The sequence below is a fragment of the Pithys albifrons genome, chromosome 4, assembly GCF_047495875.1.
Source record: "Pithys albifrons albifrons isolate INPA30051 chromosome 4, PitAlb_v1, whole genome shotgun sequence".
NCBI classification, from domain to species: Eukaryota; Metazoa; Chordata; class Aves; order Passeriformes; family Thamnophilidae; genus Pithys; species Pithys albifrons.
The window spans coordinates 79,504,424-79,523,838 of record NC_092461.1 but is presented as its reverse complement, the minus strand read 5'-3'; the positions used below and the strand labels follow the sequence as shown (position 1 = coordinate 79,523,838).

The 19,415-nt window shown below is 38.8% G+C and overlaps 1 protein-coding gene across 5 annotated transcripts in view; it reads left to right on the top strand.

Moving 5' to 3' along the window:
• The window catches only part of DLGAP1 (DLG associated protein 1), a 423,046-nt gene that overhangs the window by 275,982 nt on the left and 127,649 nt on the right, over positions 1-19,415 (top strand). For all 5 annotated transcript variants that reach the window (XM_071554752.1, XM_071554753.1, XM_071554749.1 and 2 more), the window contains one exon: positions 8,618-9,643. In XM_071554752.1, coding sequence (XP_071410853.1) covers positions 8,690-9,643 — 954 coding nt within the window. In that variant the 5' untranslated portion in view covers positions 8,618-8,689. The remainder of the gene's footprint in view (positions 1-8,617; positions 9,644-19,415) is intronic.

Below are 19,415 nucleotides of genomic sequence, written 5' to 3'. Positions count from 1 at the left end.
GTTTTACCCAAGGCACTGAATCATTCATATTACATGCCAAAATGTATTAGGAAGATAATTTGAGACCTCATTTTCTTCTGAACACCTTTATTGAAATATGTGGATAGTTGCATTTTAGAATATTTATCCTTTTACTAATGTCTAGATTTTCATTAATGTGATTTAACATAACAGAAAGGCCACACATAATGACTGCAAAATACCAAGACCTTTGGGAATAAGACAATGTGCTACATGAGGAGCATGTGGAAGTTTGATTCTCAGTGTAAATGTATCTTCCACTTGTTTGTAAATGTTTGAGAACTGGGGAAAGGAATTTCTCTGGGAACATTCCATAGGGTGGGAGTAAATAAATAAGCAAATGCTGAGAATCTTTGGAGTTCAGTATGGTAATTAGAACCTCTGTGTGTTTACCATAGAGCATAAAATGAGATCACAACTACAGACAATATTGCTAAAAAGCATCATTTATGTCCTCTCAGTTCAAACAGTAAGACAGCATTTCTTTTCGAAAAGACTGCTGCAGTCTAAGGTGTAAGTACCAATATGGTGTGTTTCAATTTGTTCACGTGATTAAATGCCCTCCTGACTTGGAGGTCTATATACATTATGTATTTACATTGCTTTTCACCTGTGTCCCAGCCCTTTGGTTTATAGACGTGACGGACACCTGAGGATTCAGAAGCATCCTCTGACTCACTGTAGTGGTATCTTAGAAGAATCACATTCACCAAACAATAAAAAAATTTAACATCTCTCTCCTTAGCTTATGAACAGGCAAGACTCTAGGTGCTGTGGGCCTAATGACAACTAAGGTGTCTTTGTTGGTAGCTAACTGTTGGTAATTTCTCTCTTTAAGAAAAGAAGGCTTCCCCTTGGTTGAGAAGGACTGTGTTAGAAACTGTGGAGTCAAACCTGACATCCACAAGTCCATATGCCTGGATTGGATGCACCCACAAGTGTTGAGGGAACTGCTGGACATCATTGCTCGACAACTCTCAAACATCTTAGAAAGATCATGGTCCTTAAGAGAAGTACCTGCAAATGTCACCCCAGCCTTAAAAAAGGACAAGAACAAGGATCCAGCCAACTACAGACCAGTGAGCCTGGGGTATGTTGGCCCTGGCTGGATGCCAGATGCCTATCAAAGGCTCTGTATTTCTCCCCTCTGCAAATAGACCAGGGAGAGAAAAACTACAGGCTCATAAGTGATCACAAACGGATTACCATAATGGGCAAAACAGACTCAGCTTGGGGAAATTAACTGAATTTATGACCAGTCAAAATCAGAGCAGGATAATGAGAAGTAAATAATAAAAACACCTTCCCTCTGCCCCTCCCTCCTTCTTGGACAGAGGGAGATGAAAAGTGGAGGTTACGGACAGTTCAGCACATATCATCACTGTTTCTGCCTCTGCTCAGGGAGAAGAGTCCTTCTGCTCCCCATAGGGTCCCTCCCACGTGAGACAGTCCTCCATGAACTTCCCCAGCATGAGTCCTTCCCACAGGCAACAGTTCTTCACGAACTGCTCTAACATGAGTCACTCTTCACAGAGTGCAGTCGTTCAAGAACAGCCTGCTGCAGCATGGGTGCCCCACAGGGTCACAAGTCCTACCAGGAAACCTGCTCCCCCATGGGCTCCTCTCTCCACTGGTCCCTGCCAGGAGCCTGCTTCTGCCCAGGCTTCCCATGGGGTCACAGTGCCTTTCTTTGGGCATCCACCTGCTCAGTTGTGTCTCCTCCACAGGCTGCAGGTGGATCTCTGCACTCCCATTGACCTCCATGGACTGCGGGAGGAGAGCCTGCCTCACTGTGGCCTTCACCACAGGCTGCAGAGGAATCTCAGTTCTGGCACCTGAAGCACTTCTCCCCCTTTTTCTCCACTGGCCTTGTTGTCTGCAAGGTTGTTCCTTTCACATATTCTCACTCCTCTTCTCTGGGCACAATTGCATTGCACAATAACTTTTTTTTCTTCATATGTGTTATCACAGAGGTGTTATGACCATCACTAACAGGTTCAGCCTTGGGCAGCAGTGGGTTCATCTAGGAGCCAGTTAGCATTGGCTCTGTTGGACATGAGTTGAGACTTTAGTGGCTTCTTATAGAAGCCACCCCTGTAGTTCCCCCTGCTACCAAAATGTGGCCATGCAAACCCAATACACAGCCTCACCTCAATCCCTTGAAAGGTGGTGGAACAGCTCATGCTAAAGGCCATCTCTGAGCATGTGGAAGACAGAAAGCTGATTAGTAGTAGTCAGTATGAATTCACCAAAGGGAAATTGTGCTTAGCCAAAATGATTGACTTCTGTGATGGAACAAGTGGCTTGATAGATGAAGGGACAGCCGTAGATGTTGTCTACCAGGACTTCAGCATGGCTTATGACACTGTCTCCCATGATATCCTCATTGGCAAGCTCAGGAAGTGCAGGCTGAACAAGTGAATGATGAGGGGGATGGAGAACTGTCTGAATGGCCGTTCCCAGAGGGTCATGGTCAGTGGCAACAGGTCTAGTTGGAGGCCAGTCACTAGCAGTATTCCCCAAGGGTCAAATGTGGGTCCAGTATTGATTAACTTACTCACCAATTAGTTGGATTAAGGGATAGATGCCTCCTCAGCAAGTTCACTGATGACACAAAGCTGAGAGGAGTGGTCAGTATCCCAGATGACTGTGCAGCCCTTCAGATGGGCCTTGACAGGCCGGAGAGATGTGAACCTTCTAAAATTCAACAAAGGCAAGTGCAGTGTCCCACACCTGGGGAAGAATAACCCCAAGTACCAGTACAGGCTGGGCGCTGACCCGCTGGAAAGCAGGTCTGCAAGAAAAAGGACCTGGGAGTCCTGGTGGACAAGTCGTCCAGGAGCCAGCAGTGTATCCTCATGGCCAAGAAGGCCAGTGGTATCCTGGGGTGTATTAGAAGAGCATTGCCAGTAGGTCAAAGGAGGTGATCCTGCCCCTCTGCTCAGCCCTGGTGAGGCCACCTCTGGAGTACTGTGTCCAGTTCTGGGCTTCTCAATACAGGAGAGACATGGAGCTCCTGAAGCAGGTCCACAAGAGGGTTACAAGGATGATTGAGGAAATGGAACATCTCACTTACGAGGAAAGGCAGAGAGAGTTGGGCCTGTTCAGCCTCACAAAGTGACTACTGAGAGGTGACCTCATCAATGTACTCAAATATCTGAAGGGAGGTGCCAAGAGGGTGGGTTTAGGCTCTTCTCATTGGTGCCAACCACTACAACAAGAGGCAACGGGCAGGAACTGATGCACAGGAGGTTCCACCCGAAGATGAGGATAAACCTTATTGTGTGATGACTAAGCACTGGAACAGATTGCCCAGAGACATGAAGTCTCCCTCACTGGAGATAGTTCAAAAGCTGTCTGGACACAATCCTGAGTAATGTGCTCCAGGGCACCCTGCTGGAGCAGGGAGGTTGAACCAGGTGACCCACTGTGGTCCCTTTTTGTGGCAACGCATTACCCACCCTCGCACCTTTTGACCTCACTCATCCTGTAATTCTGTGATTCTGTGACTACATGTAATGTTGTGACTTGCCCCTATATATTGCTAATGCAAATTTCAAGAGCACGTTTACCTGTTTCTCATGCATATTTTATTTGCATGGTTTTATAGTTAAGTTACACACCTTGACATAGATCATAGAATCGTATAATTATAGAATGGTTTGGGTTGGATGGGACCTTAGAGAAGAGATCATCTAGTTACAACCTCCCTGCACCTTGCACTAGAGCACATTGCTCAAAGCCCCATCCAGCCTGGCCTTGAACATTTGCAGGCTGGATGGGTTATCCACAGCTTCTCTGGGCAACTTGTTCCTGTGTCTCATCACAGGCAGAGTAAAGAATTCCTCCCTAATATCTAATATAAATTTGCTCCTTTTCAGTTTGAAGCCATTCCCTCCTTTGACTTTATATCACCACATGCCCTTGTAAAAAGTCCCTGTCCAGCTCTCTTGTAGGCCCCCGTTAGGAAACCTGCTATAAGGTCTCCCTGGAACCTTCTAGTCTCTAGGCTGAAAAATTCCAGTTCTCTCAGGCTTTCCTCATAGGAGAGGGCCTCCAGCAATCTGGCAATCTTTGTGGTCTCCTGTTGTCTTGCTCCAACAGGTCCATATCTTTCTTATATCAGTTATCTTAAAAGCTATTGAACTAAATCTTTACATTACACATTGTATCGTGCTATGACAGTTTGCCTTGCTCTAGGTCTTGAACTGCTATAATGTAATCCAATTACTAGGAAAAAAAATTCAAAAATTATGAATGTTGATTCTTCATACTTAGCCTATAAAATACATTTCAGTTAAGAAGGTTTGTAAGTTGCTAATGGCCATAAACCCTCTTTATTATATTAGTAATATTGATTTATTAATTCCATTTTGTACTACCTGCTACTTCACCTGTATTATCTAAGTATTCTCTGTATACCTATGTACACATTAAGTGAAAAGATTTGTTATCTGATTGTTTTGCACAGCTTCCTGCAAAAATGTAAGAAACATAATTCTGCAGTCTTGTGAGATAAATTTGGAGGGGCTCTGTGGCAACAGACGTTTGCACTTTTAGCTGACAGAAAGAATATGTTTCCCCAACAGGTGTTTTATGAATAATTTTGAAACATGTGAGTATACAATATAGTTATATGAAATTTGTAAAAGGATTCCTGAATTCAGATTTTGTTATTTTGCATTCATTTTCACTTTGATAACATAGGTTTTAAATAGGTATTTTTCTAACCACTAGGCTATTCCAGCAAATTGTTGTGCATTAGGGAGACCACATTAACAACAAGGATGAGTATATTCATATCCTTCCTACCAGGGCATCCTCAAGAAAACAAAAGCAAATGTGACATGAATGTTGAAAGTAATAAATATTCTTCAGCCTTATAATGCTGTATCTATTTAACATCTCATTTATTCCTATACCATCAAGTAGTTTTGGTCTGCTGTCTATAGAATTGCTATTTCAACTATTAGTATGTTCATCAATTGTCTTGCTTTATTTCATGAGTAATTAAATGTTCCTCTTTTGGCCAAAAAATAATGGTACAATAAATGTCTAAATTGGTTTCCTCTCAGCTATTTATGGCATGATCGGATAGCCCTGTCTCCAGCTGTTAATTTCACTAAGCATTGAAATTAACAGCCAACACAGGTTCAGTCAACACAGTTATGGAAAATTATGCAAAAATATTGAAAAATACTAATGAAATCAGAGACTGTAGGACTTTTCCTAGACATATATTAATGTATTAAAACAGGATGACGTGTGAAAGTGATTTAGGTTTCCTGTTTGGGGCAATTTTGTGGAGAACAATTGTCTACTAAATATTTAAGAAAAGTAACACTCCTTTCTTAAGTGTTTATCATATTATGCTAATTCTTTCCTTCCCAAATGGTACACTATGGTACATGATTGGGGTCTTTTCCTAATTCAGTACACTTTCAATACTATGGCAGCAGAAATACAGTTAAGGTGAAATGAAGCTATATTTCAGTAAATACTCCTTTTTATCACAATTGACATGATAAAATAGATGTTTTCAGTGCTGTTGCAGCAGAAAAAAATCCTCTTTTAATGCATACACCATTCTAGGAGTTGGGAATAAAGAGGTTTTACTCTGAATTTCAATTTCTCCCATATTTTGGAGCCTTTACCATCCTTTTTATTACACAGATTGGTTGTTCGCTTTTATTTTTGGTTTGGTTTTTCTATCACTCTCTGGTCTTCATTTCTTTTTTTGTTTCTTCTTTTATCCCCCTTTTTTAAATCTGCTTTTTCATAACCCTATGAACTTTTGCTTTCACAGGCATATTTTCTGTTATTCTCTGTATCTATTTACCTGATTCCTTTTGGGTAGATCGTCCTATCTATCTTCTTTTTTCTCCAGTACTTCCTCATAGAAGATTCATTGACAGTTCAGACTGAAAATAGGTGTAGAACTATATGTATCTTTTCTCCTAAACATTTCCATCTTGCTTGCCATCCAAGCTCATATAGCAGTGCTTAGCCAATCTTCCTCCACAATTTTTTGAAAGCCTGTCACTGTCTCACTATTCAGACAAATGTCACTTTTCATAAGCTTTCTCGCTTTTTACCACTTCTTTCACATCCTCCATAGCATCCATACTGCCAGTCCATCCAAAACACAGCTTGTAACATGGCTGTTCCAATTGGTCAAACCATAGTTATATATTTTAAGCTCATTTTAACTTCAAGATGTTCCACAATAATCTGTTCCAGGAATAAATCAGATCATTTTCTCATCCCAGCCATTTCTTTTTATCAATATATTAAGACTAAATATTCTTAATAATTCTATGACATCCCCTATGCATGCCATGACTTTACTATGCTACAAATTATCAGTCCTTTCAGTTCTTTGTTTATACATAGTCTTTTTCCACAGTACACAAAAATGAAGATTTTGGAGCCATTCAGATAATGAAAAAGTGAAAAGAAATCACTTGGTTTTGGCATGTCCCAGTTTACTGAACTATTTGAGGCAAGGTTTTAATTTTTTCATCTTGTATAGCACACTAGTGCATTACTTTAAGAGAATTGAAATAATTTAAAAATTAACTGGCTGAAGGTTTGTTTTCATAAGACTAGGTATGTGAAAGATATTCATAGATACCAGAGTCAGAAGTATTTTTATTTGGTCTTTTTATTCTTTATAAGTATTCTTCATGATGGGGTATTTTTGTTCAAGTCACATTTTCAATTACCTCTGTAATGAATCTACTACTACATCGCATTGGATGTTTCTTGATTACAGTCTAATAGATCACACTTCTAAAACAGTTGGTAGGGATGTAAGACGTTCTTTAGAAATGCTGAGTATTGTCACTATGATATAATTGAGAAGTCCACCTCTATGAATATATTATTTTTGTGCTTTTAAAGGCACCTTTATCCATACTCCTCTTCAGGTCAACCAGTCAACTTACCCATTTGGAATATATTTCAAGAGTCTTTTGTGGTGTTTTGAAAGCTCTTTTTGGAATTCCAGGTCTGCTGAGAACGAACATTTTCTGCACTGCAGGGATCCTGTGAGGGGGAATGAAATGCAGGACATCCAGATTAGCTTTTATGCATATTGAAAAAAACTCCTCTTTGGCTCACCACAGATTCAGAAGAAAATATAAAATATGTTCTGATGAAATACAGAGCATGCTTTTCCAGACTGACAGTAGCTAAATGCTATTTTAGAAAACTTATTCTTGCCAATTTGCCAAGAGGTACAATGTCTACAACCTGTTAAAACATGAACTTTAATGAAAAGAACACTGGAGGAACATAGTGGAAACCTGCCCGCTGTGTATGTTTATTGCTGCTCCAAGAAAGATCTCAAGAGTTACATTTTCAAAATTACTATTTGATTAACTCTTCCAGAAAGGAATAAAATAGCCAAGTGACTGCCATTGCAGTGCAGTGTAAGAGGGGATCCCTTAAGGAGTCCTCTGCCCATCAGGAGCTGAGACAGCACCATGAGACTGTTTGGCCACATCTGAAACCCCGTAATTTACACATTAGTAGCTCAGAGGCTGCAGTAGCAGTTGCATCCAGACTTTGCTAGTGTTGATGGCTCAAATGAGAGCACCTGGCCTCAGAGAGATTATTGCATCACTTGGGATGAAGATTTCCATTTTTGCTTTTTGTAACCAATTTTCTGTAGCACTTTGAGTCACTTCAGGGTCAAAAAACTGCAATCAAGAATTAAGTGCTGAAATATTTTACACTGTTACTGCCATGTGCAAGTTGTGGCTATACCAGTTCCTCTAATGGTAGGAGTAGGTAGGGATATTTAAACACTGCTTAGTACACTGAAAAATTATGGAGAATTAAGCCAAGGCATACATTAGCAGAATAAGAGGGGTGGGTTTTGGTTGAGGGTTTTTTTTGTGAATAGAAGCCAACAAATATTAAATACAACCCTCCAAACCCCACCCTCCCAAATATATAGGTTATTGGAACAGTTGGTTTAGCTTCCTTTTGACAATATAATATATTGTTATTTTATTCTTAATTTGAAAGTAACTTACAGGTGTAATTGTGTTGATATTATCTTGAAATGTTTACAGTCTGGGCAGACAACATACAGATTGAGTAAAACTGCACTTGAATCATGCAAATAATGTGCATTGAAGTCGGAGAAAATTTCCTATTAATTTCACCGTGCTTTATGTCTGGCTCAAAGAAGTCCAGAAAGTGTTTCTTTACTGACATGGTCTATTTTGATGCATCCATGTGGCCCTGAAAATGTGCAGGTGAGCTCCTCCTGGGAGGCCCCCATGCATGAATGTTTTCAGGACTGAGGTTTTAGAATACAGGTGACAATACTTATCTTACTTTTCATATTGGGAAAATTTCCTTGCATCTGCTTTCCAGCTAATGGAACAAAATAATTTTTCTTGTGTACTATTTAAGTATTGTTAGCACTGTGTGGGACATGGGAAAGATTAAGTGATAAAAAGAATCAGAAAATATTTATCTCAATTATTTTTACAATAAGAAACAAAGAATGCTAAATGTGCATATGCTGTTTATTCCCTTAGCTTGAATATCTTATAGCCTCTGTTGTATTTCATTTTTTCAGGCCTTTCTCTGAGATCTGCCTGTTGCACAGCCATACGTATTAGATGACTTTGGGACTTGCTTTACATCAAGGATGAAGGGATTATCTAGCAGCCGTAGTCATCATCACGGGGTTGCCTGTGACCCTCCATGTGACAGTCTGCCACATCACCAGGACAGGAAGCCATATTTGTTAAACCCGGTGGACCCCCATCCTGCAGACCACCCTTACTACACTCAAAGGAACTCTTTTCAGGCAGAGTGCATGGTGCCCTACAATGATCAGATTGCCAGCAGCACATTTCCCCGAAGGCATTACAGTTCTCACCACGAACTCAAGGACGAGTGTGCTTTGGTTCCCCATGGAACTGCCAACAAGACCAACCGCATTCCTGCCAATCTTTTAGACCAGTTTGAACGGCAGCTGCCTCTGAATCGGGATGGCTACCACACTCTGCAGTACAAGCGAACTGCCATGGAGCACCGCAGTGACAGCCCAGGGAGGATCCGGCATCTGGTTCATTCTGTCCAAAAGCTCTTTACCAAGTCCCATTCGCTGGAGGGACCATCCAAGGGGAGCATAAATGGGGGAAAAGCAAGTCCAGAGGAGTCACAGACGATGAGGTATGGGAAGCGCAGCAAGAGTAAAGAAAGGCGATCAGAAGGTAAGACCAGAACCAATGCATCAGGCTGGTGGAGTTCAGATGACAACTTGGACAATGATGTTTGCATTTATCATGGTCCCAGTGGGGTCATGACCATGGGAAGATGCCCTGATCGTTCTTCTTCCCAATACTTTATGGAAGCCTATAACACTATTAGCGAACATACTGTGAAGTCCTCCAGAAGCAATAATGATGTCAAATGTTCTACCTGTGCAAACCTGCCTGTGAATTTGGACTCCCAGTTAATGAAGAAAAGCTCTTGGTCCTCTACATTAACCGTGAGCAGAGCCCGTGAAGTTTACCAGAAAGCATCAGTTAACATGGATCAGACAGTGGTGAAGGCAGAGACGTGTCAACAGGAACGGTCATGTCAGTACCTCCAGGTACAGTGTGGAAACTGATTGCTGTTAACTGTGCTCTGCCTTGTTTCAGGTGTTTGTGGGGTTTGGAGGTTTGCTCTGATGTCTCAGCCTTCCATGGAAGCCACTGATCACCAAACAAGGGGTACTGCTGCTGAAATTAAAAATAAATTTACTTTTTCTTTTCTTTTTCCTTTTTTCTACCAGCACTCAGTATTACAAAAAAACAGTTCATGTTAGAACAGGATTATTTTTTTCATGTGGGAAAAATAAGACCTTTCTGTGTACTTCTTGAATTTATAAGGCTGTCACAGTAGGGGTATAAGGAATTTGATGTTGTAGTGCTTGCATTTTGCATTACAATATCAATTAACTGAATGTTACCAGGATACAAATTCTTTGATTTCTGTAATTTCAAGATTTGCCTTCATTTACTGCTCCTTTTTTATAAAAGCTTTTGAGACCTTTTTGAGAAACTTGGGGGTACCTGAGTACTTTCTCCAGCAGGAAAACCTACTTTTCTTTTAGACATAGAATATAAATTCTCTTAAAATGGTTATTGTAATGTGTCCAGATTTGTTTATTGGGCTATTCCTCTTTTTCATGGCTTTGAGTCAAAAATAAAAAATGAAAAGGCTGAAATTATTGCTTGTTCTGATTATACATTTTAGGAGTACATCACCTACTCCCTCACAAGCTGTTTGCAGTTAATACAGCGTCACTATTTTTCACCAGTATTGTATCTTTAAATGTCAAGAATCAGATGTCTCCTCTTGGAGCTATCATACTGCCGGTGAATGTTTGTGGCAGGAACATGGATCAGAAAATATTAAAACTGTTTCATTCTTAGGAGAGCTGTGGATAGCTTTTATGCACTTTAAACGAAGCACTTATGGCACATCTAAGTGTATGTGTAAGATGGAACAACGTTGCACAGAGAAGAGAGAAGACCATGAGGAAAAAAGAGGTTTGCTAAGATGATTTGGTTTCATTTTGATGTAGTGGGACTCTTGTCTATTTGTATAGAAACTGTAGCAAATTCTCTCATATGGGTGCTTGAACAAGACAGTCAGCTTCCACATTCTGTTGTCAGTATGCAGAGAAAGCGTAGGACTGAGGCATCCACATTTAAAAATTTATATTAAAAGGTTATATGAAGTGGCTTGCAAAATAATTCTGATTGCCAGCCTCTGGGATTCTAATTTTTAAATGTGAAGAAATGGATATGTATATTTTCTATTAATTGTTAGGAGAGTGGGGTGGGGGAAGAGGAGGCAACACAAATACTCAAAGTGTGTTTACAGGTCTGTGTATGGGCTGCCGAGGGAGAGGGGTGTCAAAATAGCCTCAGGTTGCAACCTTTTGAAATTCACAGTTTCTTTTTATTAAGTCTCGTGTGTCTGAATTTTGTGGGTGAGGAGAAATCATAACTTTAGGCTTGATTGTTGTGATTACTTCAGAGCCTGAGACTTCTGTTGATGTTTTTGTTTACTCCTTCAATCTTCTTTTTGGTTTTAGATAAAATAGCTGACAATTTAGTATGTGACCAGATGGCTAGAAAAGAGTGAAAAACTGTGCCAGCATCAGCTTTAAATGAACACCTCCATAGGGACCTTTAGATAATGTTTAAGTGACAGGAATAGACTCCTGAAGTGGAATTAGAGGACATTATCTGTGTCTGTATGAAAATATGTCCAACAATTGTCAAGGGCAAAAATAACTAAATTCTCACTTAGAGTAACTAAATTCTCACTGTTTTCCATCCTCGCTGGTAGTTTTATGTTGGTTTTGAATTAATTTTGTTTCATCTTTTTTAATTGTATGCCATTGTAAAACAAGGGAAATATAACTGGTTTGAAATTGTTTGGGTTGTTTTGTTTTTTTTAAAGGAAAATCTTAACCAGGCACCAGTTAACATTGGAAGCAATATTCAAACAGAGTACAGTAGATTCAAGGAAGCAGATCAGGATTATTCTTTATTCTTGGCAGCTTGAAAGGATGAAAAATGCATATAGGTATTAAAACAGTCAGTCTATTTTGAATGCATCCCATTGCTTGTCTCTTCACTATATCACTTATCTTTTTACACTACAAGCCCTTTGGGGCTTAGACTTTGTTCCCTTTTGTATTTCCACAATGCCCAGCACAATGGGGGACAGAACCTAATTGAGGCCTTTTGGCTGTCTTGCAATATAAATATACATTACCAGCAGCAGAGTACTACTCCTTTAGTAGGTTATAGAATTATATATATCTGTTGTTTTCATGGTGGCCTTCTCATTAGTGTACCAAAAGGCTGGTGTCCTATGTTAGAACAATTAGAAATACATACAGTGTATTTCTGCTGCAAATTCATGACAACTCTGATAATTTAATTTCATTACTATGGTGCTTCTTTATTGCTTTGTTTAAATCATTAAATGTTAAATAGATGCTTTTATCAACTCTTCTGTAATTAAATTGTTGTCTGTGGTCCAGGATGTAAACTCTCAGCACATAAACTCTGATCCTTCAAAGAGGCAACTATTTGTTCACGTAATCTCATCTTGTGATAGTACCTGAATTCAACTGAGGGTACTGAGGACAATTTTCTTTATAATGGTGGATCTGAGTATATCAGAGACCACACAGGACATTGACTTCACATTTGCTTGTAAGGACTTTTATCATAAAAGTATATGCATGAATTCTCAGTGAAAATACATGGAAATAACAATCATCTCACTGTGATATTTTCCACAAAACTGTTCTGTGGAAGGAGTTGGCAGTAGTTTGTATTACAGATGGGCTTATTTCTCATAATTTGATTTGGATCGAATGCAGAGTCCTCCTGCATTGCACTGTCTATTTACCCCAGCAAGCTCCACTTCCAGCCCTGATGCTGAGGCACAATATCTGTCCTTTGAGCTCTAGGGGAGGCTTAGGTCAGCACTGTGCATCATCAGAAAGAGATATTATCCCAGAGTAGTCTAAAGACACTCAAGTAAATCTTTCCTCTTACCTGCATTTTGGGAATGGAATTGCATTTTTATCTTCTATTTCTTCTTTGGAGAGTGATGAGCTGGATTGTAGAAAGATAAGGTTCTTTTTTTGAGCTGATTTTTACTTCAGGAAAGTGCTTCTGTTTGATCCAGGTTTACAGTTGGACTAAAGTGAAGGAAGGTGAGAAGAAACTGTTCGTGTTTTATCAAAATTCTTCTTCAAAATGGTTTCCTTCCCTTGAAACAAAAATTTATAAAGCAGTAGGACAGCCTCCACTTCTCCAGTAGCTTCTCTGAAGAAATTGAAATTAAGCCAAGCTATCAAAGACAAAATGCAAGCAGCAGTCCTTTTCTGCAAACAATGGGGTCTAAATAGATTTGGATATTTTTGACACTCTTGTTTTCTGTGAATTCATGATTTTTGGAGCTAATAGACTATCAAATATGCTGCGAAGTTTATCTCTGATTATAGTTTTGTCATTCAATGTTCCCTGTTATTGCTGCTCCCATTGTCCTTGGTCTATTCACTAAGAGATTGAGAAAAATACAAAGGATGACATTTTTTGTATTAATCCTCTTTTCTTCTTCTGTGGGTCAGTCATAAGTTTTCTTTTGGTCACAACTGATGAGACTGAAGTCAGTTGTGTCAGACACTTGGAGCTGAGGATGGAAATTTTACTTGTGAAAACTGAAGTGCAGTAGGTAGGGACAGCCATGCAACCATTATAGTTCCACATTTACATTGCTTGCCATTTGGAGGGATAATGTGAGAAATATTATTTAAAAAGTGTAAGCCAAGTTTCTGGGTGTCATAAGAGTTTTCTGGTGAAAAAGGGTTCTGGTTCATACTGTGCTCAGTTCCTGTGTGAAGGTTGTCTGTAATGTGCATTATTATATCATGTATAGTGCTAAGAAATTCCTAATCTAAGGTGACTTTTTCTAGTCTCGGGACAAGGCGCTTCTACAGCTTCTTAGGAGGTACTGCTCAGTTCCAGTCCTAGCCTCTTTCTATTGCTTATGTCCATGGATGGCCAAATAGATTATAGGTAATAATAAGGACCAGTAAATGCAATATGATTTGTTAACATGATATGTTACATTACAAAGTCTTTATCCTCATGACACAGCAATTGATGTTAGATCTGTTATACTGGGCTTATCTATGCAAGTCTATTTGCATTTTCAGTTTATGTTCCTTATTTATGGTGTTTGTAATTCAGATGCAACTACCCTATTCAAATTAATCTTCCAGTATATATATTTTTGAAAGTTGTATTAACATCCATTAATATAGATCTATTTTCTCATGCATCTCAAGACTTGCCTTTTTTCTTCATATTCCATTATAGATTGAAAATGAATGCATATGCTATTTCTCCTTCAGTTTTCCAGTCAGAACTACAAAGTACTGAGGTATAAGTGTCAGGTTTTTTTGTTAAGGTCATATGAAACATACTTCTCAGTACAGCTAGTGCAAAAGTAGTCAAATTGTCAGATGTATTGGTGAGAATCGTCTTGCCACATATTTCGCCATGAAAAACTGGTGTGTTCTTATTTGTCTGGTGTCTTGAGTAATTCAGTAATGGGAGTCTCCTAAGTACAATGAGAGCTGTTCTATAGTAGTCAGTATTTCATGTTTAGCTGCAATTTTAACTGTTCATGTTCCTTAAGTAATAATTTTCTTTCCTTTAGTTTTATTGCCATCCTGTAACTTCTTAGCCTTGAATATACTGGCACTGATCTTATTTTTTTCTACATTAACTTGAATTACTCTCCATTCTTCTATTAACACCCTACATTCTAATAATACATCCATTAAGGAATGCAGTTCTGGTAGCTGGATCCTGTTACTAGCATAACATATATAGGAGTTAGCAACATACTTGGGTGACACTACATTAGATACATTTAGTATCTATTTCAGTTCCTTCATGGATAAGATTTGATTCAATCCTGGATCTGACTCCTTTCTCTAGCCTTAAATGTTTGGAGTGCTTAAATGTTTAATGTTTCCAGTAATTTCACTGGAGTGTTCTAGTCTTACTCCAGCAAAGAGAATAATTTCAACCTACATTTGAGTTTGAAACCTTAAATTTTATTGTGGAAACATGCAAAGTAGGTGGGGAAGAAAACACTGAGTAGTTATACATTTCTCTCAGTCCATGTATAGGTACAGAAAAATGAAAGATGAGCAATTCAGATCTATATCGACCCTGTGAGATAGAAAGCAGTTATCAGCTAAGAATAAACAAGGCCACAGCTGCCGCTGAGTGGTAGGGAGGAAATCACTCCCTAGGAGTTCACACAGTACTTTCTCACAGGACTCTGGAGATTCACCTGGGAACAGCTAGGGTGTTTCATCAAAACACTGGACTTGTGAGATATGGACTATAACCAATTAGGATTTGTAGTTTGATGGTGTGAGATTCAATTTAGCCAATAGAATGTAGCCTTAACCCTATATAAACCGTTTGCAGTGTGTAATAAATGGCATTCACTTGATCACATTGGTCTGTGCGTGGTGTCCTTATTCCTCTGCATTTAAATATTGTTTACTTTATCCATGCAAAGTCATAAGGAGTATTTCCTAAAATCCAGTTACTGTGGGGTTTCTTTTGTTTCAAGAATGGAATTTGTAGTACAGACTTTGAGTGAGGAAATACTACAGTGCGAGAAAAGTGGTTTGAGCTGGGTCGTCTGGTCACAGTTTCTGTTGCGCCTTACAAATGCACTTATACTTTGCTTGTTGCTCAGGTGAGCTTCTGTCACTAGTGAATTAAGGAATAAGAACATCAATCTGCTGTTTACTGTTTGTCCTTCCATCCTCTTGCCCTGAAATTGTGCAATGGACTGTCTTCTTCAGACTTCTGATAGATATGTATTTCTCTCACCAAAGGCTAAGCAATGTCATCCAGATGCATAAGGCACTGTGACAGTTCTGATGGGCCAGGGCTTCCAAAGACAGTCTTTGAATTGTGTCCAGGAGTCTTTTATGCAAATAAGTTTGTGTCTAAATTTGCTTTACTGGGATAACCCCAGCCTGCTAACCAGTTTGTTAGGAAATTATTGAGGTTTCCTGGTCTATAGCAGTTCAGTTCCCAGCAGATGAGAGTCCCTGATTTGGTATCAAATGGGACACTGCTGTAGAACAGAGGTGACTGGAGTCACTGTGAAGATAGGCTGTGGTATGGTTTCCTTACAGCCAAATGAAAGCTTGTTACACAGGTATGCTGCATTGCTGTAATCCAAAAGAAAGCATTGTGGAAGTTTCAGTGAAATCTGTCCACTGTCTGCTAAGATGTGACAGAAGCTAACAGCCAGCTGGAGAGGGCATCTTAACTGCATTACTTACAGAAGCTGCCTGTGAGAACACAATATTAGCAAAGCACCAGAGATTAACCAGTTACAATCATCCAAAAGAAATAGCATAAGGGCTGTTTCTCAAAATGCTCTCCCCACCACGTGTTTTCTTCTAAGAATTAGGATTCAGTTACATGTTCTCCACCCACTAACCAGTTTCCTGCTGTTTGCTTGATAGTGGGCTTGTGGTGGTGTGTAGTGAAAGAGAGATAAAATGACATCTCATCTAACAGTATTGTTTTTGATGCCAACCAGTCACTGTATGCAGGTGTTGAAGTGATTCACCACAAAAGAAGATACATAGAAGAAATGAGAGAACATCTCTCTATTGCTAGTCATTGAAAGTGTCCTTTCAGGGACTGGTATTCATGTTAACAGTCATCCTGTCATCCCAAACTGGGCAAGAAGCCGTATGTCATTATAACCAGTGGCATTGAATGCTTCAAGGCAGTTGCGAAAGATGAGAATGAAATGTATGTACTCTGCCACTAAAAGAATTTCATCCATGACTATCACTGAATTTCTGGTTTGAGGTTCCAGCTGAGAGTCCTGCTTTATAACCCTCAGTTATGTTTCCCATAGGTAATGGTTGTGGTAGTTCCTGTTTGGCTTCCTCTATGCAGAATGTGTAAAAGGCACTTGGCTGGAATCATTGTCTCAGCATGGTTCTTTGAGGATTGGTTGGGTTTTTATGTGTAAAGCAGGAGGAGAATATTTACCTGGAAACAAGACATGGTGATTTCATGTAGGAGACACACCTTCCTCTACAAAATTGAATGTGAATCAGACTGATAAGCCAGTGGTGAAGACACATTTTGATGAATAAGCATTATAAACTGGAGTGGTGCCTGAAGAATTTTGTCTACTGGCTGACTCTATGAGGATTCGTACTGGTTTAGGAGGCTTTCCAAACTACTGTTGTGTGAAGGAGGATTGCAATTCTTCACCCTGTTTGTTCAGGTTTGATGCTAGGGAAGGGCACAGGATTGTGGAAGTAATGCTCAATTCATGGACATCCTATTTGTTCTGGCTGTTAATTCTCTTCTTGTAAAAAAAAATGGATATAAATCAGCCAAATTAATTTATAGTAGAACAGTACTGCTCAAGTAATACAAGCTAAATCAAGTGTTGCTGCAGATACTGAGCATATTAAATTTGTCCTAAATAGAGGCAACCTTCCTATCTGCCTTTTTAAAAATGCTTGAGGCTTATTAAAACATATTGTTCTTTCTGCTTTTCAAGGCTTCCCTTTTTTTTTGTGTACTTCAATGAGTCTTAACACATGCACATTGATAGAAAGAAATGCTGCTCATCCTTATTGGTCTGATTAATTCAATATTCATAAGTGCTAGGAATAGGCTTAGTAAGTGGAAGATGGCAATTGAAACTTCATTTATAGCATGTAGAATAGGCATAATAATGACCAAGAAGACCAAATTGCATGGGTTTGAAAAATCTACACTAAGCAGTCATTAAGCATTGTTCTTCAGTTATGTGATTTCATTGCATTAAGTATTTGCATACTAATAGAAAGCTAAAGGTACAAGTCTACTGCTGTGAGTGATGGTTAGCCACTCCTTCCAGTCCTTTTGTTTACTTCTGCAGTCATCTACATTGCTTTGGCAAAGCATGGGGAGAAGCTTTAATGATTTCAGCTGCAATAAACCAAATCAAACTAGAGATCAATAATGAACTTAATTTGCTATAGAGACAGTCTGTTTGCTATTTCATCCAGTAAGGTAAGTTAATAACTATTTGGGGCTAAAAAGAAGGAAATCAGATATTCTAGTTTTATTGTTTAGAAATTGAATAAATGCTGTTTTCTTTACCTTTGTAGTTACATTCTGGACTTATTTCACATAGCACTGTGTGTGGGCTTTTGAAATTAATGTTTCAAAACAGGGAGGTCAGTATACCTGTTTGCTTGTTTTTTTTTTTATTTGGGGGTCTATACTATCTGTTAGAAAAATCCCATTCCTTTATACCAAAAAATGCATTAAAGGAAATGACTAGTCAGTCCAACCTGGCTAATGACAAAGTGTGAATACTTCCAGGGCAACATAAATTTAGTTAAAGATAAGGTCAGTAAATCTGTACACTAAATGTTGCTGAATACAGGTAAGATGTTGGCTAGTAGCAGTGCTTCATCTTTAGAATCTGCTCTGTTTACGAAATAATGTTATATATATCAGCTTTAGCTTTCATATATGTAACAGTTTATTTCTAGGGGTGTGCCAGAGTTTTAAGTTTCAGCAACTGCACGGCTCAGAGGCCTTTGCTGAGTGTTTTCTAGGTATTTTCAGTTAAAAATGGTGTTCTGTTTCACTGTGCTTTCTGTATAGGTGAAGTGCACTCCTGATTTCTAGGCTTATAAAGAAAGAATTGTACATGACCTTAAAGATCATTTGCAGAATGAAATGTTTCCAGGTTCTCCATTACTTTGATAATGTGAATAATAGTTCTATTTTAATAAAAACAATTATGTTCATGGTTAGATCTAAGTTTAGCTCTTCCCCCTTTTTCACAAGAGTAAAAACAATCATGCAAATGATGCTCCTGCTTGATGTTCTGATACTGGAAAAATGGCATTGCCAAGGTAATTGGATAACATGATTTTCTTAAAAGCATGAAACAGTTTTATCTCAAGTATGTCAGTCTTAATCTTATTAATCCTCTAAGGCAGCAGATACCGTGCATATGCAGTTGTGTGCAGTGTAATACATGACCTTGCAAGACATAATATTGGACATTCAGACAAAGTAAAAGCCTGTGGGAAAATTTGTGTAGACTCTCTGACTGAAAAAAAAAAAAAAAAGGGCTGAAGGTTCACATAGACTGTTCTCCCAGCATTTTTTCTGGATCAGCATAAAACACTATTGGATGTTTAGTACCATATGTGTGGAAACAGAATGTGTGAAATAATCTGATTTACTTTATTTTTGCAGTTTGTATTTTGGAAAGGGCTTTATGTTTTACTTTTTTTCTCATAATATGAAACATTTTACTGTGCCAGTAAGTTGCATTGTCTGCATGAGCTGTTACAGCCATTACTTTCAGGCACCAAAGAAAGCACTATGAAAATCAGGTCACTTCTTTTAGTAGGTATTGCTTGAGGTATTTGACTGTTGGCATGGCAGTTGACACTATTTCATCTGCCTGTATTTTTTAAACACCAAAATAGGTACAACAAAAGGAAATGCTGAGCTTTAAGAGTTGTTTGTCCTACTCAAATAATATACAGACAGTGCCCCAAGACCTTTTCATAAAATGTGTTACAACTGTTAATAGCCAAAGAAAAATTTCAAATGCTCTTTGCAAGTTACGTGATGTCTTACTGTTTTCTGCTGTTTCTTCTTCCCAAATCAGGGTTTCTGACTCTTGGGAACCTGAAATAAAAAATAAGATAAAGAGGGGCTGGAACCAAATTTCTGTCTCTCATAGTCTCCGATACACTG